This window comes from Miniopterus schreibersii (genome assembly GCF_964146895.1).
Source record: "Miniopterus schreibersii genome assembly, chromosome: 18".
In the NCBI taxonomy this organism is placed as follows: domain Eukaryota; kingdom Metazoa; phylum Chordata; class Mammalia; order Chiroptera; family Miniopteridae; genus Miniopterus; species Miniopterus schreibersii.
The window spans coordinates 179721-202034 of record NC_138121.1 but is presented as its reverse complement, the minus strand read 5'-3'; the positions used below and the strand labels follow the sequence as shown (position 1 = coordinate 202034).

The following is a 22314-nucleotide window of genomic DNA, read 5'->3' as shown; positions in this document are numbered from 1 at the left end:
TCCAGCTGGCTTCTCCCAGGGGCGACTCTACCTCGGTGCCTTTCTAAATATACTTTTGCTTGTATTTGAGTTCCTTGGTTCTGAATTATTTTTAATTTATTTTTCACTGACTGGTTTTAGAAGGGGAGCGAGAGAACACGGATCTGTTGTTCCGCCTAGTTACGAATTTACTCCTTGACTCTTGCGTGGGTCCTGGCCGGGGATCGACCCCGGCACCTCTGGGTGCGCGTGGGCTCCTGCCAGCTGGCCCACGCGGCCAGGCGCTGGCAGCCGTCCTAAGGTACAAGGGAGTGGGTGCCCCCTCGACAAACGGGCGCCCAAGGCCGGCTTCGCACCAGCCCGTCCCGTCCCGTCCCGGCGTGCAGGCTATTAGGGGAGGACCGCGGGGCAGCAGCGGCGCCCCGGCAGGAGGCGAGGCCGCGGGAGGGGCGTCTCGCAGGCGGGGGAGGCCCAGGTCGCCCCACCGCCCGGGGTAAATCGCAGCCAGAGTCGCCGCCGCCCGGAGGCCGGAAGCCGGAGGGCGGAGGCTCCTATTGGCCCGAGACCAAGAGGCTCCCATTGGTCCAGGCCTCAACAAACGGAGACCCCATTGGTCGGGCGCGGCAACGCGCCGCACGGCCTTCTGGGAGTTGTAGTCGCAGCGTCGCCGGCGCGGCCGCCATTGTCCGGGGGGCTGCGAGTCGAGCGGTGCCTGAGAAGGGGGCGGCTCTCTGGTTTACGGTCGTCCGGGGCTCAGGTCCTCCGCCTGCCGGCCCAGAATGGACCCCGAGGAGGAAGGGGCGGCGTTGGCGATGGCTACGGCTCCGCCGCCGAAACAGCTTCAGGTAACAGCAGTAACAATAAGAACGGTGGCATCGGGCCGGGCGCTGCGCCTCCCGCAGGCTCCGACCCCTCAGCCCTCGTGGCGCGCGGCGAGCAGGGCCCGGGCGTCCTCCCCGTTCCACGGGGGGAAACTGAGGGACCGCGCGGCGGCCGCTCCCTGGCTCGGCCGTTCAGGGGCGGGGCCGGGATCGAACCCCGGGCCGCGGGTCCCCGAGCGCGCACACGCGGCTCCCGGCCCGCCGCCAGCCCGCTCCCGCCGGCGCCTTCCTCCCGCCCCGGAGGCCGACCCCGACGACGGGCAGGAGGTGTTGACTGGAGATGCTCTGATGCATGGAGTCGGCAGACGCCCACCGAGGGCCCGGCTCCGCGCAGCCGCGGCCTGAGGACCGGGCACCGCCTCGGGGGGCGGGAGGGGTCACCGCGCGCCCCTTAGTGGGCGGAACGACCACCGCGGTCCCCGCGGCGCCACCCCGTGAGGCGCGGGGGACAGCAGTGCGGGCGGCCAGGGCTTGCACTCCCTTGTGGGAGGCCCCCGGACCCACAGCCCCCGGGATTCTAGGCGGAGCGGCCTCTGCCTGTGCCCTCCAGTGCGGTTTCGGCAGGTTGGCGGGAGCCAGGAGTCCCTCGGAACTCCTGAAGCTCGCGTCTTGGCGCTCAGTGCTCTCTGCCTGTCTTTCCCTCCTAATCGGCACCCAGGGATACGTTTACTGATTTTCAGAGAGAGAGAGAAACATCAATCAGCTGCCAACTCAACACCCCAGCTGGGGATGGAACCGCAACCTGGCTGTGTGCCCTGACTGCGGATGGACCCCGCAACCTGGCTGTGTGCCCTGACTGCGGATGGACCCCGCAACCTGGCTGTGTGCCCTGACTGCGGATGGACCCCGCAACCTTTTGGCGCACAGAGGACAACCCTCCTGTCACCTGGGCTACTCGGCTGTGGCCTTTCTGCCTTGTTGTTCACAGGGGTTGGCATTATTTCAAATTTGGTTTGCAAAGTGAGACTGTCAGTTTTATTACTTATTGATTTTTGAGAGAGGGGGACACACTCATCTGTTGCTCCACCTGTTTTTCCATCCATTGGAGATTCTTGTATGTGCCCTGACCAGGGATCATACCCGAAACCTTGGTGTATGGGGGCGACACTACCCGACTGACCTGCCCACCCAGGGCTGCGTCGTTTTTGATGTTTTCTTCCTGTCTCTTTTGTCTGCTTTATTCAAGCCTTGATTATTGATTTGTAAGGTTCTTTGTACCTTCTGGGTACAAGTCTTTTATCAGGTAAGTGTTTTGCAGTTAGTATCTTCCATTATGTGGGTGTCTTTTTTCTAGTGTCCTTTAGAGCACAAAAGTTTTTTATTTTGATGAAATTCAATTTATTTATTGCCTGTGCCTTTGCTGTTATATCTAAAAATTCTTTGCCAAATCCAAGGTTATGAAGGTTTATCCCTGTGTTTTTTCCTAAGAGTTTAATAGTTTTAGCTCTTACATTTATGTGAGGTAGGGGACCAACTTTATTCTTTTGTGTGTGGCTCTTTGGTTGTCCTGTAAGAAGTGTTTTATAGCCACTTAATTCCTATCATAGCCTCCAAGGAGACCAGGAAAGGAGGAGGCAGACAAGGGTCCCTGCTCTGTGCTTGTTGAGGAGGAAGAGGCAGAGCCAAGACTCTGATCCAGAAATATCTAGCTTTTGACCTTCCCACAGCCAGCCCACAAAAGGGTTTTCGTTTGTGGGACACATTTAATTTTATTTATGTTTTTAATCCTCACCAGAGGATATGTTCATTGATTTTTAGAGAGAGGGGAAGGGAGAGAAACATTGCCCTATTGCCTCCCACACATTCCTGACCAGGACCGGGGATCAAACATGCAACCTAGACACGCACCTCCACCAGAAATCAAACCCGTGACCTTTGGTGTATGGAAGGAGGCTCCAACCAACTGCGCCACAGCTGCCAGGGCTGTGGGACACATTTTAAGTTCATTGTATCAACGTATAAAAATTAAAAGTTCTCACTCATCAGGGCTGGGGATGGGGAGAGATTAATCAAAGAACTTATATGCATAAATGCCTAACCCATGGGCACAGGCAATAGTATGGGGAAGGCCTGGGGGTGGGGCAGATGCAGGGTGGAGGGGATCAGTGAGGGGGGGAAAGGGGGACATCTGTAATACTTTCAACAATAAAGATAAGTTTTAAAAAAATTAGTTATTTTCAGTAATAAATTTTTGGAAATTTAAAAAATAAATAAAAGTTTTCACTCAAAACCATGACCTAATTTTCAGCTTCTCACCAGAGATTGGCAGTTCTGACCACTTGAGGCCGGTATCTCCCCACGTTCAGCTGAGTCCCGGCTACCACTTCAAACAGGGTACACATTACCTGTCCCCTCCAATGTCACTTCTCACAGGTTAAAAGCTCTATTGAGCTCTTACCCACTTCAGTCACTTGTAAGCCTGTTTGGTCCCTGAAGGCAAGTGAGTTTCTGATTCAGCTGTACACCCCTCTTTTCAGAGAGGATGACAAGCCTTGCTTTGAATCTGAGGGTTAGTGTATCAGTTAACTGTAGCTACATTACAAACTATCCCAAACCTAGTGCCTTGAGACAGTAACCACTTCTTTGGCCCACAGATCTGCAAGTCAGAAGTGTAGACCCATCTCTGTTGGCACCCTCACCTGTCTGATATCTGTTGTAGGTCAGCTGTGGGTGGCACTGATCTTGCCTGGCTGTTCTCACATGTCCTGGCAGTGCAACCCACACCTCCATGCGGCAGCCCAGTAGGTGCCCATAGAGACCTTGCTGACATTGCCCAGAACGTGTGCGCTCTCAGGATACTGGCCTGCCCATCATCTGCCCCATTCCTCTTCTTCCTGAGAGCACTGATGGGGACAATTCAGCCGATTGAGTGTGTGTTTGATGTTTCAGGAACCGGTGACCTTCTGGGATGTGGCCGTGGACTTTACCCAGGAGGAGTGGGGACAGCTGGGCCCTGCACAGAGGACCCTGTACCGTGACGTGATGCTGGAGACCTTCGGGCATCTGCTCTCTGTTGGTGAGGCCACTTCCTGAGCTGACTGGCAGATTCCTGCAGTAACTTATCCTTCATGGGTAATAGGTTGTAGGACCTCTGGTATGAGGACTTGACCTTGGGCTAGGAATCAGGAACCTTGGGTTCTCTTTCCCTGTGGAACATGTGGGCAGGGAGGTGTCTGCCCTGAAGCAAAGCCTTCACCTTGTGAGGCGTCCCCATGTCCTGACAGTCTGGAGGCTGGGCTGGTTCCTTGTGTCCGGAGCAGAACCCCACATTCTGTGTCTTTCCCTTTTTCCAGGGCCTGAGCTTCCCAAACCCGAAGTCATCTCCCAGCTGGAGCAAGGGTCTGAGCTGTGGATGGCAGAGAGAGGACTTGCCCAGGGCTGCTGTCCAGGTAAGAACCGCCAAGTGGAAGGCCTGTGAAGACTGTGCATCCAGGCTGCACTGGGTTGCTGGCAGAGTTCACCTCTGTGCATCTTAGGACTGAGATTTCTGGGTCTTTGCAGACTGTCGTCCAAGAGCTGGTCTCAGCTCCCAGAGGCACCTGCACTCCCTGACTGATGCCCCCTGCATAGCCGCTCTCCTTCTACCTCCCTTTTCTCATAAAGGTTGAGGGGATTGCTTTGGGCCCACCTGGGTAACCCAGCATCATCTCCCTATATATATATATTTTTTATGTTTTTATTGATTTTAGAGTGAGGAAAGGAGAGGGGGAGAGAGAGAAACATTAATCGGTTGTCTCCCGAATGCACCCCGACCTGGGACCGAACCTGCAACCCAAGCATGTGCCCTTACCAGCAATCAAACCACACCGGCCAGGGCTCATCTCCCTATTTTAAGGTTTAAGGTCAGCTAATAAGTGGTCTTCCTGTCACCTGCAGGACCCCTTCACAGCAGGACATCCATGACTATCTGATTGAACAGCCAAGGGACAGGGTTAGAATTCTGCCTGTCTGTGTTGCATGTTCTTTTTTGTTCCTACTGCCCTTTAAAAACATAATAACCTGATCACTTAAGTTATGTAATGTCTAGTCACTGGGTTATACACCTGAAACTAATATGGTATTATGTGCTAATTGTAATTGAAAAGTAAAAAACCATTTAAGATTTTTTAAAAATACACATAAAAACCATCTGTAGCTGGGACGCTTCGTTTTTCAGCCCATGATCTAGACCTGAACCTGGCTCGTGGCAGGTGCTCTGGGAATTTTTGTTACGAGGATGAATGCGTGAAGCTCTGTTTGTATGTGGGATACTTGGTGTTGACATAAAAGCAGGCATTTGCCTGGAGGCAGGACAGTTGGGATGTAGGCCCGAGCTACTGGGGCCCTGTCTCCTCTCTGTGTATTTTCCATCATCCCCTCAGAGGTTTTTGCTTTCTTTCAGGCTGGGAACCTGGACCTGAGGACCCAGCGCCATCCATGGACCAGGTCCTTCCCGAGGAGGAGCTGTCCTGTGTCACGGAAAGGGCAGGCTTTCTGGGGGACACTGCCTGTCCTGCCACACTAGGGGAAGGCTGGGACTGTGAAGCCCAGGTCAAGGTGCCTGAGAAGGACCAGGATAGTTTAAGGAAGTTGGAATATTGCCTCGAAAAAGCACGAGTTCAAGAGAAAAGCCATGAAAGTCTCAGACGTGGGGAAAACTGTGTCCTGAATTCAAACCTAAATCTGTTCCCAGAGATTTCTGAGAGAGCATATTTCTCTACTTCCGACTCTCAGGTCACAGATTCTGGGGGTCACTCGCTCTCAGTCACTCAGCAGATGGGCTCCTCGGGAGAGCAGCCCTGTGACCGTGGTGACTGCAGCACAGTGTCCCCTCCAGCTGTCTCTGTCGCGGAGCTCACACCAAGCCCCGTACAGGAAAAACCCTACAAGTGCATGGACTGCGGGAAGTCCTTTAACCACAACGCGCATCTCACGGTGCACAAGAGGATCCACACGGGAGAGCGACCTTACATGTGCAAAGAGTGTGGGAAAGCCTTCAGCCAGAACTCCTCCCTGGTTCAGCACGAGCGTATCCACACGGGAGACAAGCCCTACAAGTGTGCCGAGTGCGGGAAGTCCTTCTGCCACAGCACGCACCTCACCGTGCACCGCAGGATCCACACCGGGGAGAAGCCCTATGAGTGCCAGGACTGCGGGAGGGCCTTCAACCAGAACTCCTCCCTGGGCCGACACAAGCGGACGCACACTGGGGAGAAGCCTTATGCCTGCAGTGTGTGTGGGAAGTCCTTTTCTCGAACCACATGCCTGTTCCTGCACCTGAGGACTCACACTGAGGAGAGGCCCTACGAGTGCAACCACTGCGGGAAGGGCTTCAGGCACAGCTCCTCCCTGGCCCAGCATCAGCGCAAGCATGCTGGGGAGAAGCCCTATGAGTGCCGGCAAAGGCTGATCTTCGAGCAGACAGCAGCTCTCACCAAGCACCAGTGGGCCAGCTGCGACTCGCCTTTGAATCCAGGTGAGACGGCTCAGCGGAGCGACAGGCCCTTTAAGTGTGGTCAGTGTGGGAAGTGTTTCATTCAGAGCTCGCACCTCATCCGACACCAGGTAACTCACACAAGGGATGAGCCTCGTGTGCGGAAACGGCGGCGGCAAGAGCAGCCCCTCGGCCGCAGCTCACATCAGCCTGTGCTCACAGGTGAGAGCCCTGGGGGCGGGACAAAGGTGGGACAGCCTGGGAACAAAGCACTTGCCCTATTTGACATCCGAGAGATCATGCAAGAGAAAAATCCAGTGCATGTGATTGGGGTAGAAGAGCCTCCTGTGGGCACACCCGTGCTTGACATCAGAGACTCCACATAGGGAGAAACTACAGATGACTGAACCACTGGTACAGAAATGTGGTAAGTTCACATGGGGTGTTCAGCACATGGGGTAGAAAGGCCCAGGGCTACCTCTGATTTCCTAAGAAAGATGCTGCCCAAACGTCTGCGATTGGTGGTCCTCAGATCTATCAAGCCCAGTGCCCCCTTTAACCAGATATCTTGTACTGTTCCCTCTGTGAACCTGAAGTGGATTCACAGGTAATGTCAGAATAGTCAACGTATGGCCCCGTTTTGGAAAGGATAATTAAAATAATAAAACAGAAGTAATTTATGATGGAGTGACGTGTACTGAGTTGGTGTGGAATCTCCACAACTGGGCTGGAGACCCAGCACTGCCTATCTGTTGTCATCTGGTACATGGGATCTGGGCTTGGCCATGAAGTATTGTGAGGGGCATTCCTGTGTGGGATGTGATTTTTCAAAGTGCTGACTCACTCTTGCAAAAGTTTTGAGCAAAACAAAATGCCACTGCATTTCTGGAAAATTCTGTATAAAATTCTCAGCATTCAGGAATTAATGTGTCTACACGTGAAGTTGACGGAGGGTCTAAGTTCACACAAACAGGTTGTTTCATATATACACACAAGGTCCCCAGGGGCCAGTCTGCACTACACAGGTATTACAGCAGCTTGGCTCCCACCCACATCAGCCACTCTTATGCCCACACAGAAGCCCTGTGAAATGCCACAGCATCCCCTGGGGGTGCCACAGCTCCTGTGACAACCATTGCCTTGCAACAGCCAGTGTTGGTCTAGGCTGGAGATTCTCAGATGGTGAGGTCTGGAGATATTTTTGCTTGTTATAACTGGCAGAAGGGAGAGGTGCCACTATTATCTAAGTGGGTTCAGGCCGGGGATACTATTCAACATCCTATGCTGCCCACATGTGCCCAGGTAGAAACAGCACCGCAGCTGATGTTTTCCAAACTGAATTGGTTGATCAGGGCTGTACTGACAATCCTGTACATTTGATTATTTTTTTTAATCCCCACCTGAGGATATTTTTTCTGTTTCTTTTCAGAGACAGTAGATAGGAGAGAGAGAGAGAGAGAAAAATGGAGTCATTTCAGCTAGGTCATCACTTCTGCCAAATGTGTAACTTCAGATAATACAAAAACAGGACCTTCTTAGTGGTCCTGCCTCTGCAAACCTTACCACCTAAACGCCTCACTCTTCGCATTGTCCTGTCTCTCCTACCCCTGCCACAGCTGCTGGACAGCCCTGAGAGGGACTTGACAAGTCACCAAGTGGGCCAACCACACCAGAGCCCCTTTTTGACAGTTCCTTCTCACTGCCCCGTCAGCGGTATGGATACAGACTTAGAAATGCTCCAGCTACCAGTGCTGTAGGAATGGGAGGCCCAGCTGTGACTTAATGTTTTAGATGACTCTAGAACTGGGTCTGAAATTGCCCTCCCCTCCACCTGGCCCCCAAAATAGCAGCACCTGAAGGTTCTTGTTTCTGCAGTTCTCACAGTGGACACTGGGTGGGCTTAGGGTACAGTGGCCTCGTCACTGTCGGCACTCACCTCCCCTTTCCAGGCAGCAGAGATCTTTGCAAATTTTCCATTTATCTTTTCAGATCACATTTTCTAAGCATAATATTCCTATTGACTTCCTTGTAGATATATTTGAAACAGTTAAGAAACTCCTCAGGGGAAAGTACTATAAACTAGTGAACACATGGTTTTATTAGTTTATAAAAGTAATGCACATTTTTGGAGGAAAATGTGGAAAATGCACAAAATGAAAATAATACAAGTGTGAACATCTATATGAAATTTAATTCTTCATACTTCCACCATCCACAGATGGTCATTACCACTAAGATTTTGTTAATTATTCTTAGAATCTTTTCTTTAAAACGTGTACATACAGGGTGGGACAAAAGTAGGTTTACAGTCTTTCAGATGGAAAATAATACAATGATATGTCCAGTCGGTGTGGCTTAGTTGGTTAAGCATTGTCTCATGCACCAGGAGGTCTCCGGCTCAATTCCCAGTTCCAGTCAGGGCACGTGCCCGGGTTTCAGACTCCGTCCCAGGTAGAGGGTGTGCAGGAGGCAGCCGATTGATGCTTCTGTCTCATCTCTCTCATTGATGTTTCTCTCTGAAATCAATAAAAATGTATTTTTTTAAAAACGAAAAAATAATACAATAATAAATACAGCAGTAAACTTTCCCATACTCACAACTATAAACCTATGTTTGCCCCAACATGTATAATGAAACACTAAATCTTTTTTTTTTTTTTTTAATATTTACATTTTTATTGATTTCAGAGAGAGGAAGGGAGAGGGAGAGAGAGAAACATCAATGATAAGAGAGTCATTGATCGGCTGCCTCCTGCTCGCCCCTTGCTGGGGATGGAGCCCACAACCCGGGCGTGTGCCCTCTCTGGGAACTGAACCATGACCTCCTGGATCATAGATGGATGCTCAACCACTGAGCCATGCCAGCTGGGCAAAACACTAAATCTTATATGCACAAAAAATATTAATGCGTATGTAGTTATTTATGTTTAAAAAATTGAACTCCCTTCTAGTTCTCTGTAACACGTGCTTCTTACTTTTTTGTGCGCATTTCCCTCTGACAGTGAATTTCTTGTAGCTTTTCTAATTACCCTTCAGGAGGATTGTAGGATGTGCCCTTCACTCAGCATTTTACCAGCCTTGACTTTTATTCAAAAGCAGAAGTTTCCTACAGTTTCCTGGAGAGCAAACTGACACAGCCTCTGGGGAGGGTGGTTTATCAGTTGCCAAGTTACACACAAACCCTTTGTGTCAGCAAACCTGTGGCTAGGAAGAATTCTACAGATGTGTCTGTAGGCGTGCAGACTGGTTGTACATGGTATTGATTTCAAAAGTAAAAACCTGGAAACAACCTCAGCGTCGACCATGGGGGACTAGCTGAGTGATCACTGTGTGGGGTGAACTACCCAGCCTTAAAAATGGACTGTTTTCGTGTACTGATGTGGGAAGAGCTCCAAGACACATGGTTGAGACTGTGTGAACAGTGTGTATTGTGTTTCCCGTTTGTGGAAAGAGGAAAGGTTTGCTCTCACACACACTCTCTCTGAAAGGGTGCAAAGTAACCAGTTGCTCTTGGAGAGGCGAAATGGGGGGAAAGGGCTGAGGAATAATTTTCACTCTATATCTTTTGATATTTTTGGAATTTTGAAACATGTAGAAAGTATTACCAGTTCAAAAAATAAAAAGTCTCCACCCTTTCAAATCAAAGTAAGTTTAATAATTGATTTCATTGTTTACTGTCTGTCTCGCCCACTAAAACACCCATATGACTGTGTGTCTTGGCCACACCTGTTCTATATATACGTATGCGAGTGCTTGTGTGTTAACGGAACTGGTTTTATGTAAAATAGCTTTGACTGCATGAAGTTTTAACTGGAAAGAGCCCTGGCCAGCATGGTTCAGTGGTTAGTGTCGGCACTCACACTGAAAGTTTGCGAGTTTGACCGGGCCCTGGCAGGTTCGGGAGTCAGTGTGCCTCTCTCACATCGATGTTTCTCTTTCTCTCTCCCCCTTCCACTCTATCTGAAAAGCAATGGAAAAAATATCCTCTGGGAGTATTAAAAATAATTTTTAAAAAGGTAACTCAGATGAAATCTGAATCCAGTCTGAAAAGCAGTCTCCTGTAGGCCTCCTGTAAGGAGATCCAAGGTGCAGTCAGCGAGGGTGTGCTGTCCAACATGCTAGCTGCTAGCCACAGGTCGCTATTTAGATAAAACTTAACCAAAGTTAACATAAAAATACAGTTCCTCAGTCACACTAGCCACGTTCCAACTGCTCACTAGTTACAAATAGAACATTTTCTTCATCAAAAAGTTCTCTTGGACGGTGCTGGTCTAAAGGCTGGTGGCTGAGAGGATTTTTTTAAAACTCCCCCTTGTGCCCGGCTGGGCGTGGCTCAGTGGTTGAGCATCAACCTAGGATCCAGGCGATCAGGGTTCAATTCCCAGTCGGGGCACATGCCCGGGTTGTGGGCTCGATCAATGGCTCTCTTATCATTGATGTTTCTCTCTCTCGCTCTCCCTCTCCTTTCCTCTCTCTGAAATCAATAAAGATATGTTTTTTAAAAATACACACAAAAACTCCCCCTTGTGATCAGCTGACTAGTGGGACTGAAGGCTATGGCCAGGTCAGCCAGCATACGAGGAACCCGCTTCACCAGGTGACACAGGCCTTCCACCTGCGGGTAGCATTTTCAGGTGCCACATTGTACCCAAGGACAGCCCTTAACTAGGGAAGGTCATTGGTACCACACAGGGCCTATCCATTGGTTTTTAGGGAGTCCTTGTGGATCCACAGAAAAATGAATGAAAAGAACACTCACTGCATGTGTTTATAGTAGCTCAATTTCCAGGTGGGGAGGGGGAGTGCCACTTGTGACTCAGGATGTCCCAAAAATGTATACACAGTTTAACAGCCGAGAGCTCAATTTTGAAAGTGAGATGTATTTTAATAAACACTGCCTTTATAATTTACGTGTGTGTGTACATTTTTGGGGGCCTCCCTATATTTGGTCTTCATCCTGTTTCTGGCACAGAGCTAAATAAAGTCTGTGGACTTACATGAGTGAGGTGACTTTTAGAAAGCCCATGAGTAACCTAAAGGTGGGGGCTGGTCACCAGAAGAACCCACCCTGTAACAATAAAATACAGTTATAACAATATACTGTAATAAGTTATGTGATCTCAAAATATTATAGGGTACTGGCCCTTTTTGTGATGATGTGAAATAATACACTCCTTGACGAGATGAAGTGAGGAGAATTCCCTGGACAAAGGCATGATTCACACTAGTTCCCACTCATCTTAGACTATAGTTCCATAACATAGTGCCTGGTCCATGGTGTGTTTTTTAAATGGATGAATGAACAAGCAGCCTTCCATAAAAGGTGCTATTACCCCATTTTACAGACAGAAAACCAAGGCCAAGGTCATCCAGCAGAGAGCGATGAAGGCGGATTTGATCCTAGATCTAAGACTCGACTTACCCACCAGACTCACTGTTCCCAGATTGTGAAAGAGACTGGGGGGTAGATGCAGGCCTGGGTGCATCGGTCCCAGGAGATGCTCACCCTTCTCATTCCTGTTGGGAGATGAAAAAGGCCCTCCCATGTCAGCCCTTCCCTCCTGAGAGTCTCTACCAGGTCCTGAATTTAGGACAGCTGGGAGTATCAGCTTCCCTCTTTAGAGCACTCCCCCACCTGGTATCTCACTATGTCCCCAAACAGCCCCTGTAAAGAAGCATGTTGACAGCCCTGGCAGGTGTGGCTCAGTTGGGTGTCATCCCATAAAACCAAAAAGGATGCCAGTTCGATTCCTAGTCAGGGCACATGCCTGGGTTTCCGGCTTGATCTTCAGTGGGGGGTGTGCAGGAGGCAGCCGATCAATGACTCATCACTGATGTTTCTCTCTCCCTCTCTCTCTGAAATCCATAAAGATATATTTTTTAAAAAATAAAAATAATAAAATATCTTTATGAAGGCACAGACTTCAGCCTGACTGCCGGGGTTCAAATCCCCACATAAGGGTCACTTGCTTCACCACCTTTGATCTAACTGCTTTGTGCCCTGTTTCCTTCCTTGTACCTCATTGTACCCTCACGAGGGAACTCAGCCAGCATTGCAGGGAGCCCTTGAGAACCTTGCGGCCTGGGGGTGGCATAGAGCTGCAGAGCTGCAGCATAGGGACTAGGCCTAGGCTCATGGATGGTTCCCATTTTATTTTTTAAGATTTTCTATAGATTTTTAGAGAGGAAGGGAGAGGAAGAAACATCGATGTGAGAGTGAAACACGGACCGGCCGCCTCCTGCACACACCCCACTGGGGAATCAAGCCCGAAACCCTGGCATATGCCCTGACCTGGACTCGAACTGGCAACCTTTCAATGAACGGCAGGATGCACAACCAATTGAGCCCCACCGCCCAGGGCAATGGCTCCCTATTGCAGAGGCAGGGGACTGAGGCCTCCTAGCATCACATCAGGAGCCGCTCTCTGTGGAGCCCCGAGTCCAGTGACCCCTGGCCTGGCCTGGGGTCAGGAGGGGTGGAGGGTGTGACAGGGGTGTGGTCTCGGTCATGAGGCCTTCACTGCCTCCTGCCATCCTTCCTCCCCCGCACCTGCGTCTGCTGTACCCAGGAGGAAACAGGTCTGTAAGTGGCCCACACTGGGCCACCAGTCCAGGGCTTTCTGCTCCAAGCGGGGTCCTCCCCTGGGTCACCCGTATCCTCGCCGGCCCTGCCCGAGCCCCGGCGCGGTGCTGTACCCCCAGACGGCTTCCGGCCCTCCTGGCGGGTCCTGGGGCAGGAAGCGGGCAGTGCTTTCCTGCAGGGGCCTGACTCAGGCCGGGGCTCCTCTTGGTGCCGGTTTCCTCTAGAAGGGCCGCGTAGCGTCGCTGCGCTCGGGCTTGAGGACGAGGGGAGCTGGGGCGCGGGGCGCAGCGCACGCCGCACGCTAGAGCGTGTAGGGCCGCGGTCCGGCAGCCGCGGGGGTCGGCGCAGCCAGGGCGCGCCGCGCAGGGCGCGGGGCGTGAGGCGCGGGGCCGCGGTCCCGGGGCGCGAGGGCGGGAGAGCGGCCTCCCGCAGGGCCCGCCCTCTTCCCGCCGCTGCGGCTCCCCGGGGACTCGCTGAGGCCCAGCCCGAGGCCCAGGACACCGCGCTCACGCCAGGCGCCGCCCACGTGAGTTTCCAAAAACGCCAGCGGTCTCAGCACGCACGCTGGTTCCCGCTTCTGCGGCGCCTGCACCCCTGGGAGCGGGTCGGCGGCCGCAGCCCGCCGAGAGCCCGCATCCGGGGCCTCCGCCCGGGCCGCCCCTCCTCCTCCCCCCTTCGCCCCGGGGTGGGGCCTATGGCCCTGTCACCAATCTAGGGCGACCTGGGAGTGACCCCTCGCCAGGGCGGGTCTGGGACAGAGGCTCTTCGTGGCCACGCCGTTTATCAGCCAATATCTAGGAGGACAGGGCAGTGACACAGCCCAGCCCCCAGGCCACGCGCAGCCACGCGACGCACGCGCGGAAACACCTGTGCGTGGTCGCACCGAGCCACACGTACTACACGTGATACACACCCCACGCCGGCACCCGCACTCCTCACGCACCCCCCACCCCGCGCACCGTGCGCGCTTCGGCCTCCCGAGCAGGAACCGTCCAGACCCTCCCCTTACCGCCCCCCCAGGCCCACAAAAGCCGCCTGGACTACAACTCCCGGCATGCCTCCGGACGCTCGGGGGGCTCCCGCGAGGCAGCCTCGAGGATTTGTAACCCCAGCCGACGCGCGGACGAGGGACGCGGGACATGCCGGGAGTTGTGGTCCCGGTGGGCTGCGCGGCGCATTCTGGGGGCGGTGGTCCCGCTGGGCTGCGCGGCGCATTCTGGGAGCGGTGGTCCCGGCGGGGTCGCGCGCCGTCGGGCTCCAGAGTCCGGCGCACCCGCGGCGGCTCCGGGGAGTGTCGCTCGCCGCGCGGTGGAGGTGGGTCCGAGAGGGGTCCCGCCGGGGTCCAGCCCGGAAGCCGCCAGCGCCTGCGGCGGCTCGCGTGACGTGTGTGGGACCGGCCGCGGCCGGGAGGGAAGGGCTGACTGCCAGCCGCGAGTGCAGGACCGACGCGTCGCGTGTGGGACGGACAGACGGACGGACGGAACGTAGCACTAACTGGTCAAATGTGGGGCCCGCCGACGGGGCGAGGCGCGGGGACTGGCCGGCGGGTCGCGCTGAGCCTGGAGGCCGAGCTCCTGCGCCGGACACAGCCTGGCTGCGGCTTCTCAGCGACGGGCTGGGCGGCCGGCCGACCGGGTCAGGTGTGCGGCCCACGCGGGGGGCGGCCGTCGGCGCGTGTGCGGGGCCGCCCGAGAGCGTGCGCGTGCCTTCGGGGCAGTCTCCGCGGAGGGCGGGCGCAGCCTGCGACTCCCGCGTCGGCAGTGAGGGGCCGCGGTGCCCTGCGCGCCCCGAGGCTGCGGGCTGCACCCCTGCGCAGGGCGCACCCCGACGTCATGGGGCGCTAGGGGAGGCGTACGAGCCCTATTTCTCTTTCACATCGATGTTTCCCTCTCTCTCCTCTTTCTCTGAAACCAGTAAGTTTGCAGAAGAAGACAGACAGACACTGTGCTGCCTGGGACTGTTTCGGGCACGACCGACAGGCTGCCTGGGAGAGGATGTGCGCGTATAGCCATGCGATTGGCTGAGATTTCGGTCACAGGGACTGAAGTGGGGGTGATTCGCAGGGTGATTCAAGTCTGCGACAGAGAATGTGTGCGTTGCTTGTCTGCAGCTGCACCTGCGTGACCAGCGGTTTACGGCTATGTCCCGGCGCCCCGGGAGCTTAGGCCTGGCAGGCGGCTGTGGCGTCCTCAGACTGCATGTTTGCTGCGAGCCCAGCCTGTGCAGGACGCGCCTTGTGACCGCCTTGAGTAACCTCGCCACAACCCTCCAAGGCAGGTGCTGTTTCCAGGTCAGGTGTGAGGAAGGAGTGAGAAATGAAAGAGCCGCGCTCTGCCCCCTCTGGGTGGCTCAGTTTGTTGAGCCCTGTCCTGTGTACCAAAAAAAAAAAGGTGGTGGGTTCGATTCAGTTCCCGGTCAGAGCACACACCTAAGGCAACCAATCAATGTTTTTCTCTTTCTCTGTCTCCCTTTCTCTCTTTAAAATTAATTTTAAAGACATATTTAAAAAACAGGAAAAAGAAAGAACCACTCTCCTAGGTTAAGGAGTTGTGTGTTTACAAGGTTATAAACCATTGACCTCTTGGTGCATGGGACGTCGCACTGTACACTGTGCAAGCGTTGGGAACTGTTCATTCTTGATTATTCTGAGGATCTGTTTCTCTGTGAGAGTGAATCACATCTCACAGGTCCCAGGCCAGTGTCTGCTCTGCTCTGCAGGTGTGAGGCAGCGACCCAGGTTCCATGATGACAAAGTTCTGATCTTTCTGCAGATCCAGATCCAAGGCTGCTGCCCGATGGCCATCCCCCAGGTCCCCCTGAGCCCGGTGCCCTGGGAACAGGATGGCTTCCTGCGTGTGAAGGTGGAGGAGGAGGAGGCCAGCCTCTCCCAGGTCCAGGAATATAGCCTTGGCAACGTGGCCCACCCTGAGGATGCACGCCTGCGCTTCCGACACTTCTGCTATGAGGACGCGTCCAACCCGCATGAGGCCCTGGCCCAGCTTCGTGAGCTCTGCTGCCAGTGGCTGCAGCCCGAGGCGCACTCCAAGGAGCAGATGCTGGAGCTGCTGGTGCTGGAGCAGTTCTTGGGCGTGCTGCCCCCCAAGATCCAGGCCTGGGTGGGGGCCCAGTGCCCCAAGAGTGGCAAGGAGGCTGCCATGCTGGTGGAGGATCTGACTCAGGCGCTGGACAAGAGAGGTGAGGGGCAGCAGCTGGATGGCAACGGGGAGAGCAGGGGTCGGGGTTGGGGTCGCTCAGCACTTGTCCTACCATTTGTAATCACTCAAGCTCTCACGATGTGCTAAGCACATCTATTTTTATGGCTAATGACCCAACACCCAGCTCAGATTGACTGAAGCAAAAGGGGAGGCCTCACTGCTGTGCCCAGGAGTCAGTTGACAGCCTCAGGACTCTTACAGTCATTCTGTTTCTCGGTTGGATTTTCCTACTGTACCTTCATTCTTAAGCCACTTCTCTCCCCAAGGGAGACAAAGCTGGCCCAGCAACCCCAGGGAGGAGAACAGAGAAAGGTACCCAGGCTGAGCCCCGTGAACTGCTTGGGGCCTTGTGCTTGTCTTTGGCTGACCAGACCCCACAGAATGATGTGAGCAGGGTAGATCCCCAGAGGAAAACCAGGCTGCTGGTACCAGATGAGGGGCAGGATCCCTGGGGTGGGGATGGGGGACAGAAATGCCAGATGTCCCTGTGCATCACCTCTGAGTACCCCCATGCTGGTGTCCAGGGTGTGGGTGACTCAGACCTGCCCTGGGCCTGTAGGCAGTGTCACTCTGGGAGACCCACACAGATGTCCTGGCCCAGGGCAGTCCCGTGGGACACAGGGAGGACCCAGCCCTGGGACAGTAAGAGCAGGAAGTGAAGTCTCCTCCAGGATGGTGGGGTGGGTGTGCTGGGCACCCACCTGGGCTGGATGAACATGGAATTAGGACACAGAAGAATCATTGGAGCCCAGTAGTCACAGCCACTGCTCTGACTCCTCCTGGCCGTGTGACTCTCTTGTGCCTCAGTTTCCCTCTCAGTAAAATGGGGATCGTAGTCGTACTACCTACCTCACTGTCACTTGAGAGCTGTCATTGAGGTGATGCTTTTGCAGCACATGAAACAGTAGCTGTCAGGACAGTTCGTTCAGCTCCTTGAGAAACAGATGTTGGTCAGGTGCCCTTCCTTGGCCCCATTGGCTATGCCCACGCAGATCTCACAGGGCTCACAGGGACAGGGAGAGGAGGGAGGGAGTGGCCCCATCTTCCACAGGGCTCAGAGTCTTCAGAGAAAAGGCAAAACGGCTGAAAGGATGAGAGAAAGCCAGTAGTCCAGGCAGATGCAGTGGTGGGGCAAAGGCCCAGTCATGTATATGGACCCGTGCATTCTGGGAAGGGCACGTTTCTGAAATAAAAGGAGAAAGGGGGAGGCAGGACCCAGCAAATGGCTGGGTTGGGGGAGCTGAGGGGGTGTCTGGGATTGAAGGATGAGATTCTATAGCCAAAACCCCAGCTTGGCCTAACTGTGTGATCTTTTATAAGTTACTCAATCTCTCTGAGCTAATTATGTGATCCTGTACCAGTTACTGAAGATCTTTCCTCAGCTGGGCCTCAGTTTCCGTGTCTGAAACTAAGATAGAATCTGAAACGAGACAATGGACATTACCCACTGCACTCAGAGCCTCATAATGGCCAGCAGTGTATTCTTCCTCTCTTACAGATGAGAAAACTGAGGTCCAGACAAGGGCAAGATTGCCCCAGGCCCAGGAGCAGGCCAGCAGCAGAGCTGGGGCCCCCTCCTTGCCCCCTCCTTCCTGGGATCTGTCCAGGAACCGATGTTCTGTGCACCCATCAAGCATAGGTCAGGGCAGGCGCATCTCCACCATGAACACAACCCAGTCTCCAGCTGCCCTTAGCCATGCTCTGCCCGCGCAGCACTTTATATAAAGACTAGGCCTCCGGGCTCGGAGAGGCCAGGCACGTGCACCACCCTCTCACCCACAGCAGCAGCTGTCCACTTGGGTTAAGGTAGAATTGACTGCGGGAAATTTCAGTCGTTGGCATCCAGGATTGATCCTTCATCCCCCCAGCACTTGCAGACCCATTCAAGCCCAGAGGCAAGGCGCTGAGAGCTAGGGGCACTCGGGCCCACCACGGGGACACAAACACAGTGATGGTGAAGACAGACGCCTCCCATGCTCACTGTCTCACTCTTACTTTCTTTCAAATCAGTTCAACCTCAGGGTTTTCCTTCTGACACTTGAGTCCAAATCAGGAGCCTTGAAGAATGCAGTTTGGGGGAATGGGGAAAGGATCGGATGCTCTCAAAAGTGATGCAGCTTTTGATGGTGTGGGAGACCAGCCCTGTGCCCTTTGTCAACCAGACACCAAGTGAGACACTTCCCTGTGCAAATGGGGCCGCTTGTCAGGAGGGGCCCATTGTCCCCTTACAGAGTGAGGCCAGCCTGGGTCAGAGTGGGGAGGCTGGTGTAGGGGAGGGTTGACAATGTGGTTCCGGCTATTTCAGGATGGGAGCCGGGAGCTGAGCTCTCAGAGGCAGGCTGTAAACACAGCGATTCGGAAGAGTCAGGCAAAGCCACCCAAACCCTCGTGGGGGGCATTTCCCCGGGACACGCCTTTGGTGATGCTTTCCGACCCCAGGGCAGCTCAGAGAGGCCGGCAGGACTCTCAGGGGACGTCTGGACAGAGTCCTTCACCAGAGAGACAGATTTCAGGAATGTTCCAGGGCCTCACAAGGAAGCCCCCATGGGCCAGCCTGGCTGTGAATCTGGTGCCTTTGGGAATATTCCCAGTGTGTGGTCACACGTCACCTGGCAAGAGAAGACTCCTCCCAAGGAGAAATTAGATCCTTTGGACTGTTGTGGCACAGAGCCTCCATGCGTGCACTCGGAGTGGATGCCCTCCAAGTGCGGGGAATGTGGGCACACGTTCCAGAGCTCTCCCGCCCTGGAGGCGCACAGGAAGAGCCATTGCCGGAAGACACCCTACATCTGCAGTGAGTGCGGAAAAGCCTTTCGCCGTAGCACTCACCTGGCCCAACATCAGGTGGTGCACACAGGGGCAAAGCCCCACGTGTGTAAGGAGTGCGGCAAGGCCTTCAGCCGGGTCACTCATCTGACGCAGCACCAGCGCATCCACACCGGGGAGAAACCCTACAGGTGTGGGGACTGTGGCAAAACCTTCAGCCGCAGCACCCACCTCACCCAGCACCAGCGGGTGCACACGGGCGAGCGGCCCTACGCATGTGATGCGTGTGGCAAGGCCTTCAGCCAGAGTGCCCACCTGACTCAGCACCTGCGCACCCATACTGGGGAGAAGCCCTATAGATGTGACGCCTGCGGAAGAGCCTTCAGCGACTGCTCGGCTCTGATCCGTCACCTGAGGATCCACTCTGGGGAGAAGCCCTACCGGTGCCAGGTCTGCCCCAAGGCCTTTGCCCAGAGCTCCTCCCTTATGGAGCACCAGAGAGTCCACACGGGGGAGAAGCCCTACAAGTGCAGCGACTGTGGGAAAGCCTTCAGCCGCAGCTCGGCCCTCCTGGTACACCTGCGAGTCCACCTCTCCGTGCTGCAGTGACCCACCCAAGGCACCCTCAGGCTCAACACAGAAAATACCCTGAGTTCCGAAGGAGCCAGGAAGAACAGGGTGGGGCATCGATAACTTCTCCAGAATGATGTGGTTCTTAAGGGCAGACCTGGGGCTGTCTGGGAGCAACTCTGCATTTGGGAACCTGGATGAATGGAAAGCTGTCCAGCTTCCAGAAGGATCCTGCTGTCCTGCATCCCCACTAGGCCGGTCTCAGAGAGGATCTGGGTTGGTCCTTAGAGCTAGGGCAGTCGGGGGGCATTTCTGTCAGGACTCAGTGGTCCCAGGATGCTCTGGGCTGGGCCTCCAGGTTCACGCCCCAGTTCCTGTCCTATTTAGCCCAGGAAGGACACTGCCCACATCACCTGGTACCTTTCCACCAACTATCCACTCCACTTATTTACGTCCAGTCCAAGGCCACCTGAGGCTCCCTCTTCAGTGAGGCCTTCTCCAGACACTGCATCTCTCTCATCCTCCCGTCTTTGCCGAGGGTGCTGCTGACACTGGCCTGGAGTCATTTGCTTGTGCCTCTGCCCCTCCTTCCACGTCCCACCAGCCATCAGCCCTGTTCGTTTCACCTAAACTCAACTCTGCTTCGTTTCTCCACCATCGTGACCTCACGTAAGCCTTCACCACTTCTTGTGTGGACTCCAGCAGGGGCCCTTCCACACCCTTTCCTGCCTTCTGCACACCAGCCTCCATGGTGCTCTTTCTACACCCTGAACCTGAGTGTTCTCCACGGGGGAAAACTCTCTGATGCATCACCTTCTACAGCAAAGCTTCCTGAATAGGTCACAGGTTTTCCAAGATGGGAGTCACTTTGGGCCCTAAACAACCTTGCCAGTTAACCTTATTTGTGCACCTGAATAGGGTCATCTTTCATTGTGCACAGTGATGTGAAATGGGATGAACCTCAACTCCTTCCTGCACCTGCCATTCAGGAGCATTTGTGGCCACGTGGAACTATTTGTAGTTCCCTGTTTTTAAATCCTCTCCCGAGGATATTTATTCCATTGCTTTTCAGAGAGAGTGGAAGGGAGAGAGGGGGAGAGAAAGCCATTGATGTCACATTGATTGCTTGCCTCCTGCACGTGCCACAACCAGGGCCAGGAATCAAGACAGCAACTGAGGTATATGCCCTTGGCCCAAATCGAACCCGGGACCCTTTTGTCCGCAGGAACGATGCTCTAACCACTGAGCCAAACTGGCTAGGGCTACCTGCGATTCTTGAAGAAGCCATACTTTTTTCTGCCTTTGTGCCTTGGTACCTGTGCCTGGAATCCTCCTCTCCGCTTTCCTCCAAGATGCTTCAAACATCCCCCCACCCCAGCCCCAGCAGTATCCCCCGCCTCCTCAGGCTGACTTCAGGTGGCCCTCCTCGCTTGCAGAGTGCCTGTGACTTACCTCTCCTCACCTACCACGTGGTATTCACGCTTTGCAGAATGCAGCGTGTTTCCCAAGGATGCCCTGAGCTTCCAAGAATAGGGTCCCTGTCTTGTTTTCTGATCTACCAGGTATCACTGCAGGATACAGCGGGCCCTGATTTGTGTCTGTTGGAAGCACATGCTGTGACTGGTGCCTTCCCGGGGGTGGTTGCCACGCCCCACCCTGCAGTGTCCTTGTGTGTGTTTTCTGGACTGTCTCCCACCACCGTGGGCCCTGCAAGGCAAGAACAGCCTGATTTTCCCAGGGCCCCAGCACTCACCCAGGCCTGGCACACAGTGGCCTCAATAAAACGGTACCGTATTGAATCTGCCCTTTCTCTCGTGCCAGAGCCCCTGGGGCTGTGGAGTCTGTGGCCGCCAGCCTCCTGTCAGTGTGCTCCCTGGCTTTCACTCACAGTTCCGTGACCCTGTCCCTCTTCCAGGGACATGTCTGTAACTGGATGTTATGGCCTCTCGTCCCAACTATTAGGGCGTCCATCTTCTTTCGTGCTTCTCTGAAGGTCCCGTTGCATGTGAGCCCCTCGACCCGCCATCAGTTGTGTGCTTCCCCACCTCTTGGACTTGTGCCCTCTGAGTCGAGTCAACAGAGAATATAAAGACCAACCAAGGGGAAAGGTTCAGGACAGGAAGGCTGAGACCCCCGGGAGACAGAGACCTGGTGTCAGTACCTCCAAGAGAGTCCCAGATACACTCAGTCTCAGGCCGACTGCCACCCACTATGCAGCTGAGGCTGACAGGCGGAGAGGGAGTTGCTAGACGTAGGGAGAAACAGAAGTGAGATGTGTTCCCAGGGACAAGGTCACAGGGGCCTGAGACACTACGGGGAGCAGAGAAGACATGGACCTGAAGTCCAGCTGCAGAGGGACCTCAGAGAAGTGACTTCCCTGAACCTAAGTGACCTGCGCTGTGCAGCACCTGGCTCTGGCTCTGGCTCCCACGTCCGTCTCCACCTCTCCCTGCCCCAGCTCTCCCAGTCTCACTGAAGAGCGGACTCGCCATCCCACTGACACTCTGAGCATCTCCAGAGCTCACTTTGTCACCAGATACTTGTCAGCCCATGTCTGTCTAAAGCAGGAGGGGGGCAGGGGCGGAGGAGATGAGGAATCTTTATTAGGAGCCTACGGGTGCTAGACTGTCAAGTAATTTATATACATCACCTCAATCCTCATGCAACACTGAGGACAGGACAATCATCCCCATGTTACAGAGGCAGGGACAAGGGGTTGGAGAACATTCGTGACCACTGAGCCACTCTGGCCGGGCCCAAGGTAGTTTTTTTGAAAAGATTAGTAAAATTAATAAGCCTCCAGCTAGACTAGCAGAGGCTGGGGCAGGGTGGAGGAGACGACGCCAGGCATGTCACTACAGACCCTTCGGGCATTCAGAATACAGGAATGTGTGAATCGGACCACAG

General features: G+C 54.4%; 2 protein-coding genes across 3 annotated transcripts; both read left to right on the top strand.

The window, feature by feature from the left end:
* The first annotated feature begins 633 nt into the window (after nt 1-633).
* Nucleotides 634-9918, top strand: ZNF8 (zinc finger protein 8). Of its 2 annotated transcripts, XM_081119884.1 has the most exons (5): nt 646-824; nt 3750-3876; nt 4154-4249; nt 5242-6315; nt 6405-9918. In XM_081119884.1, exons 1-5 carry the CDS (start codon nt 759-761, stop codon nt 6422-6424), a joined length of 1383 nt encoding a protein of 460 aa, XP_080976010.1. In that variant the 5' UTR covers nt 646-758; the 3' UTR covers nt 6425-9918. The 2 variants fall into 2 exon arrangements, with proteins under 2 accessions (XP_080976009.1, XP_080976010.1); XM_081119883.1 differs by having other exon boundaries at nt 634-824; nt 5242-9918.
* Nucleotides 9919-12974: 3056 nt separating this feature from the next.
* ZSCAN22 (zinc finger and SCAN domain containing 22) lies at nt 12975-21204 on the top strand. Its single transcript, XM_081119901.1, has 3 exons — nt 12975-13382; nt 15628-16051; nt 18377-21204. The coding sequence occupies exons 2-3, from the start codon at nt 15652-15654 to the stop codon at nt 19444-19446; spliced, it is 1470 nt and encodes a 489-aa protein (XP_080976027.1). The 5' UTR covers nt 12975-13382; nt 15628-15651; the 3' UTR covers nt 19447-21204.
* Nucleotides 21205-22314: the final 1110 nt, after the last annotated feature.

What these genes read in the sequence shown, in the direction of transcription:
- ZSCAN22 (XM_081119901.1), top strand. Translation starts at nt 15,652, where the DNA reads ATGGCCATCCCCCAGGTCCCCCTGAGCCCGGTGCCCTGGGAACAGGAT. An exon ending in TCAGGCGCTGGACAAGAGAG is followed by an intron (nt 16,052 to 18,376) that starts GTGAGGGGCAGC and finishes CGGCTATTTCAG; the next exon opens with GATGGGAGCCGGGAGCTGAG.
- ZNF8 (XM_081119883.1), top strand. Translation starts at nt 759, where the DNA reads ATGGACCCCGAGGAGGAAGGGGCGGCGTTGGCGATGGCTACGGCTCCG. An exon ending in CGGGCATCTGCTCTCTGTTG is followed by an intron (nt 3,877 to 4,153) that starts GTGAGGCCACTT and finishes CCCTTTTTCCAG; the next exon opens with GGCCTGAGCTTCCCAAACCC. An exon ending in TGCCCAGGGCTGCTGTCCAG is followed by an intron (nt 4,250 to 5,241) that starts GTAAGAACCGCC and finishes GCTTTCTTTCAG; the next exon opens with GCTGGGAACCTGGACCTGAG.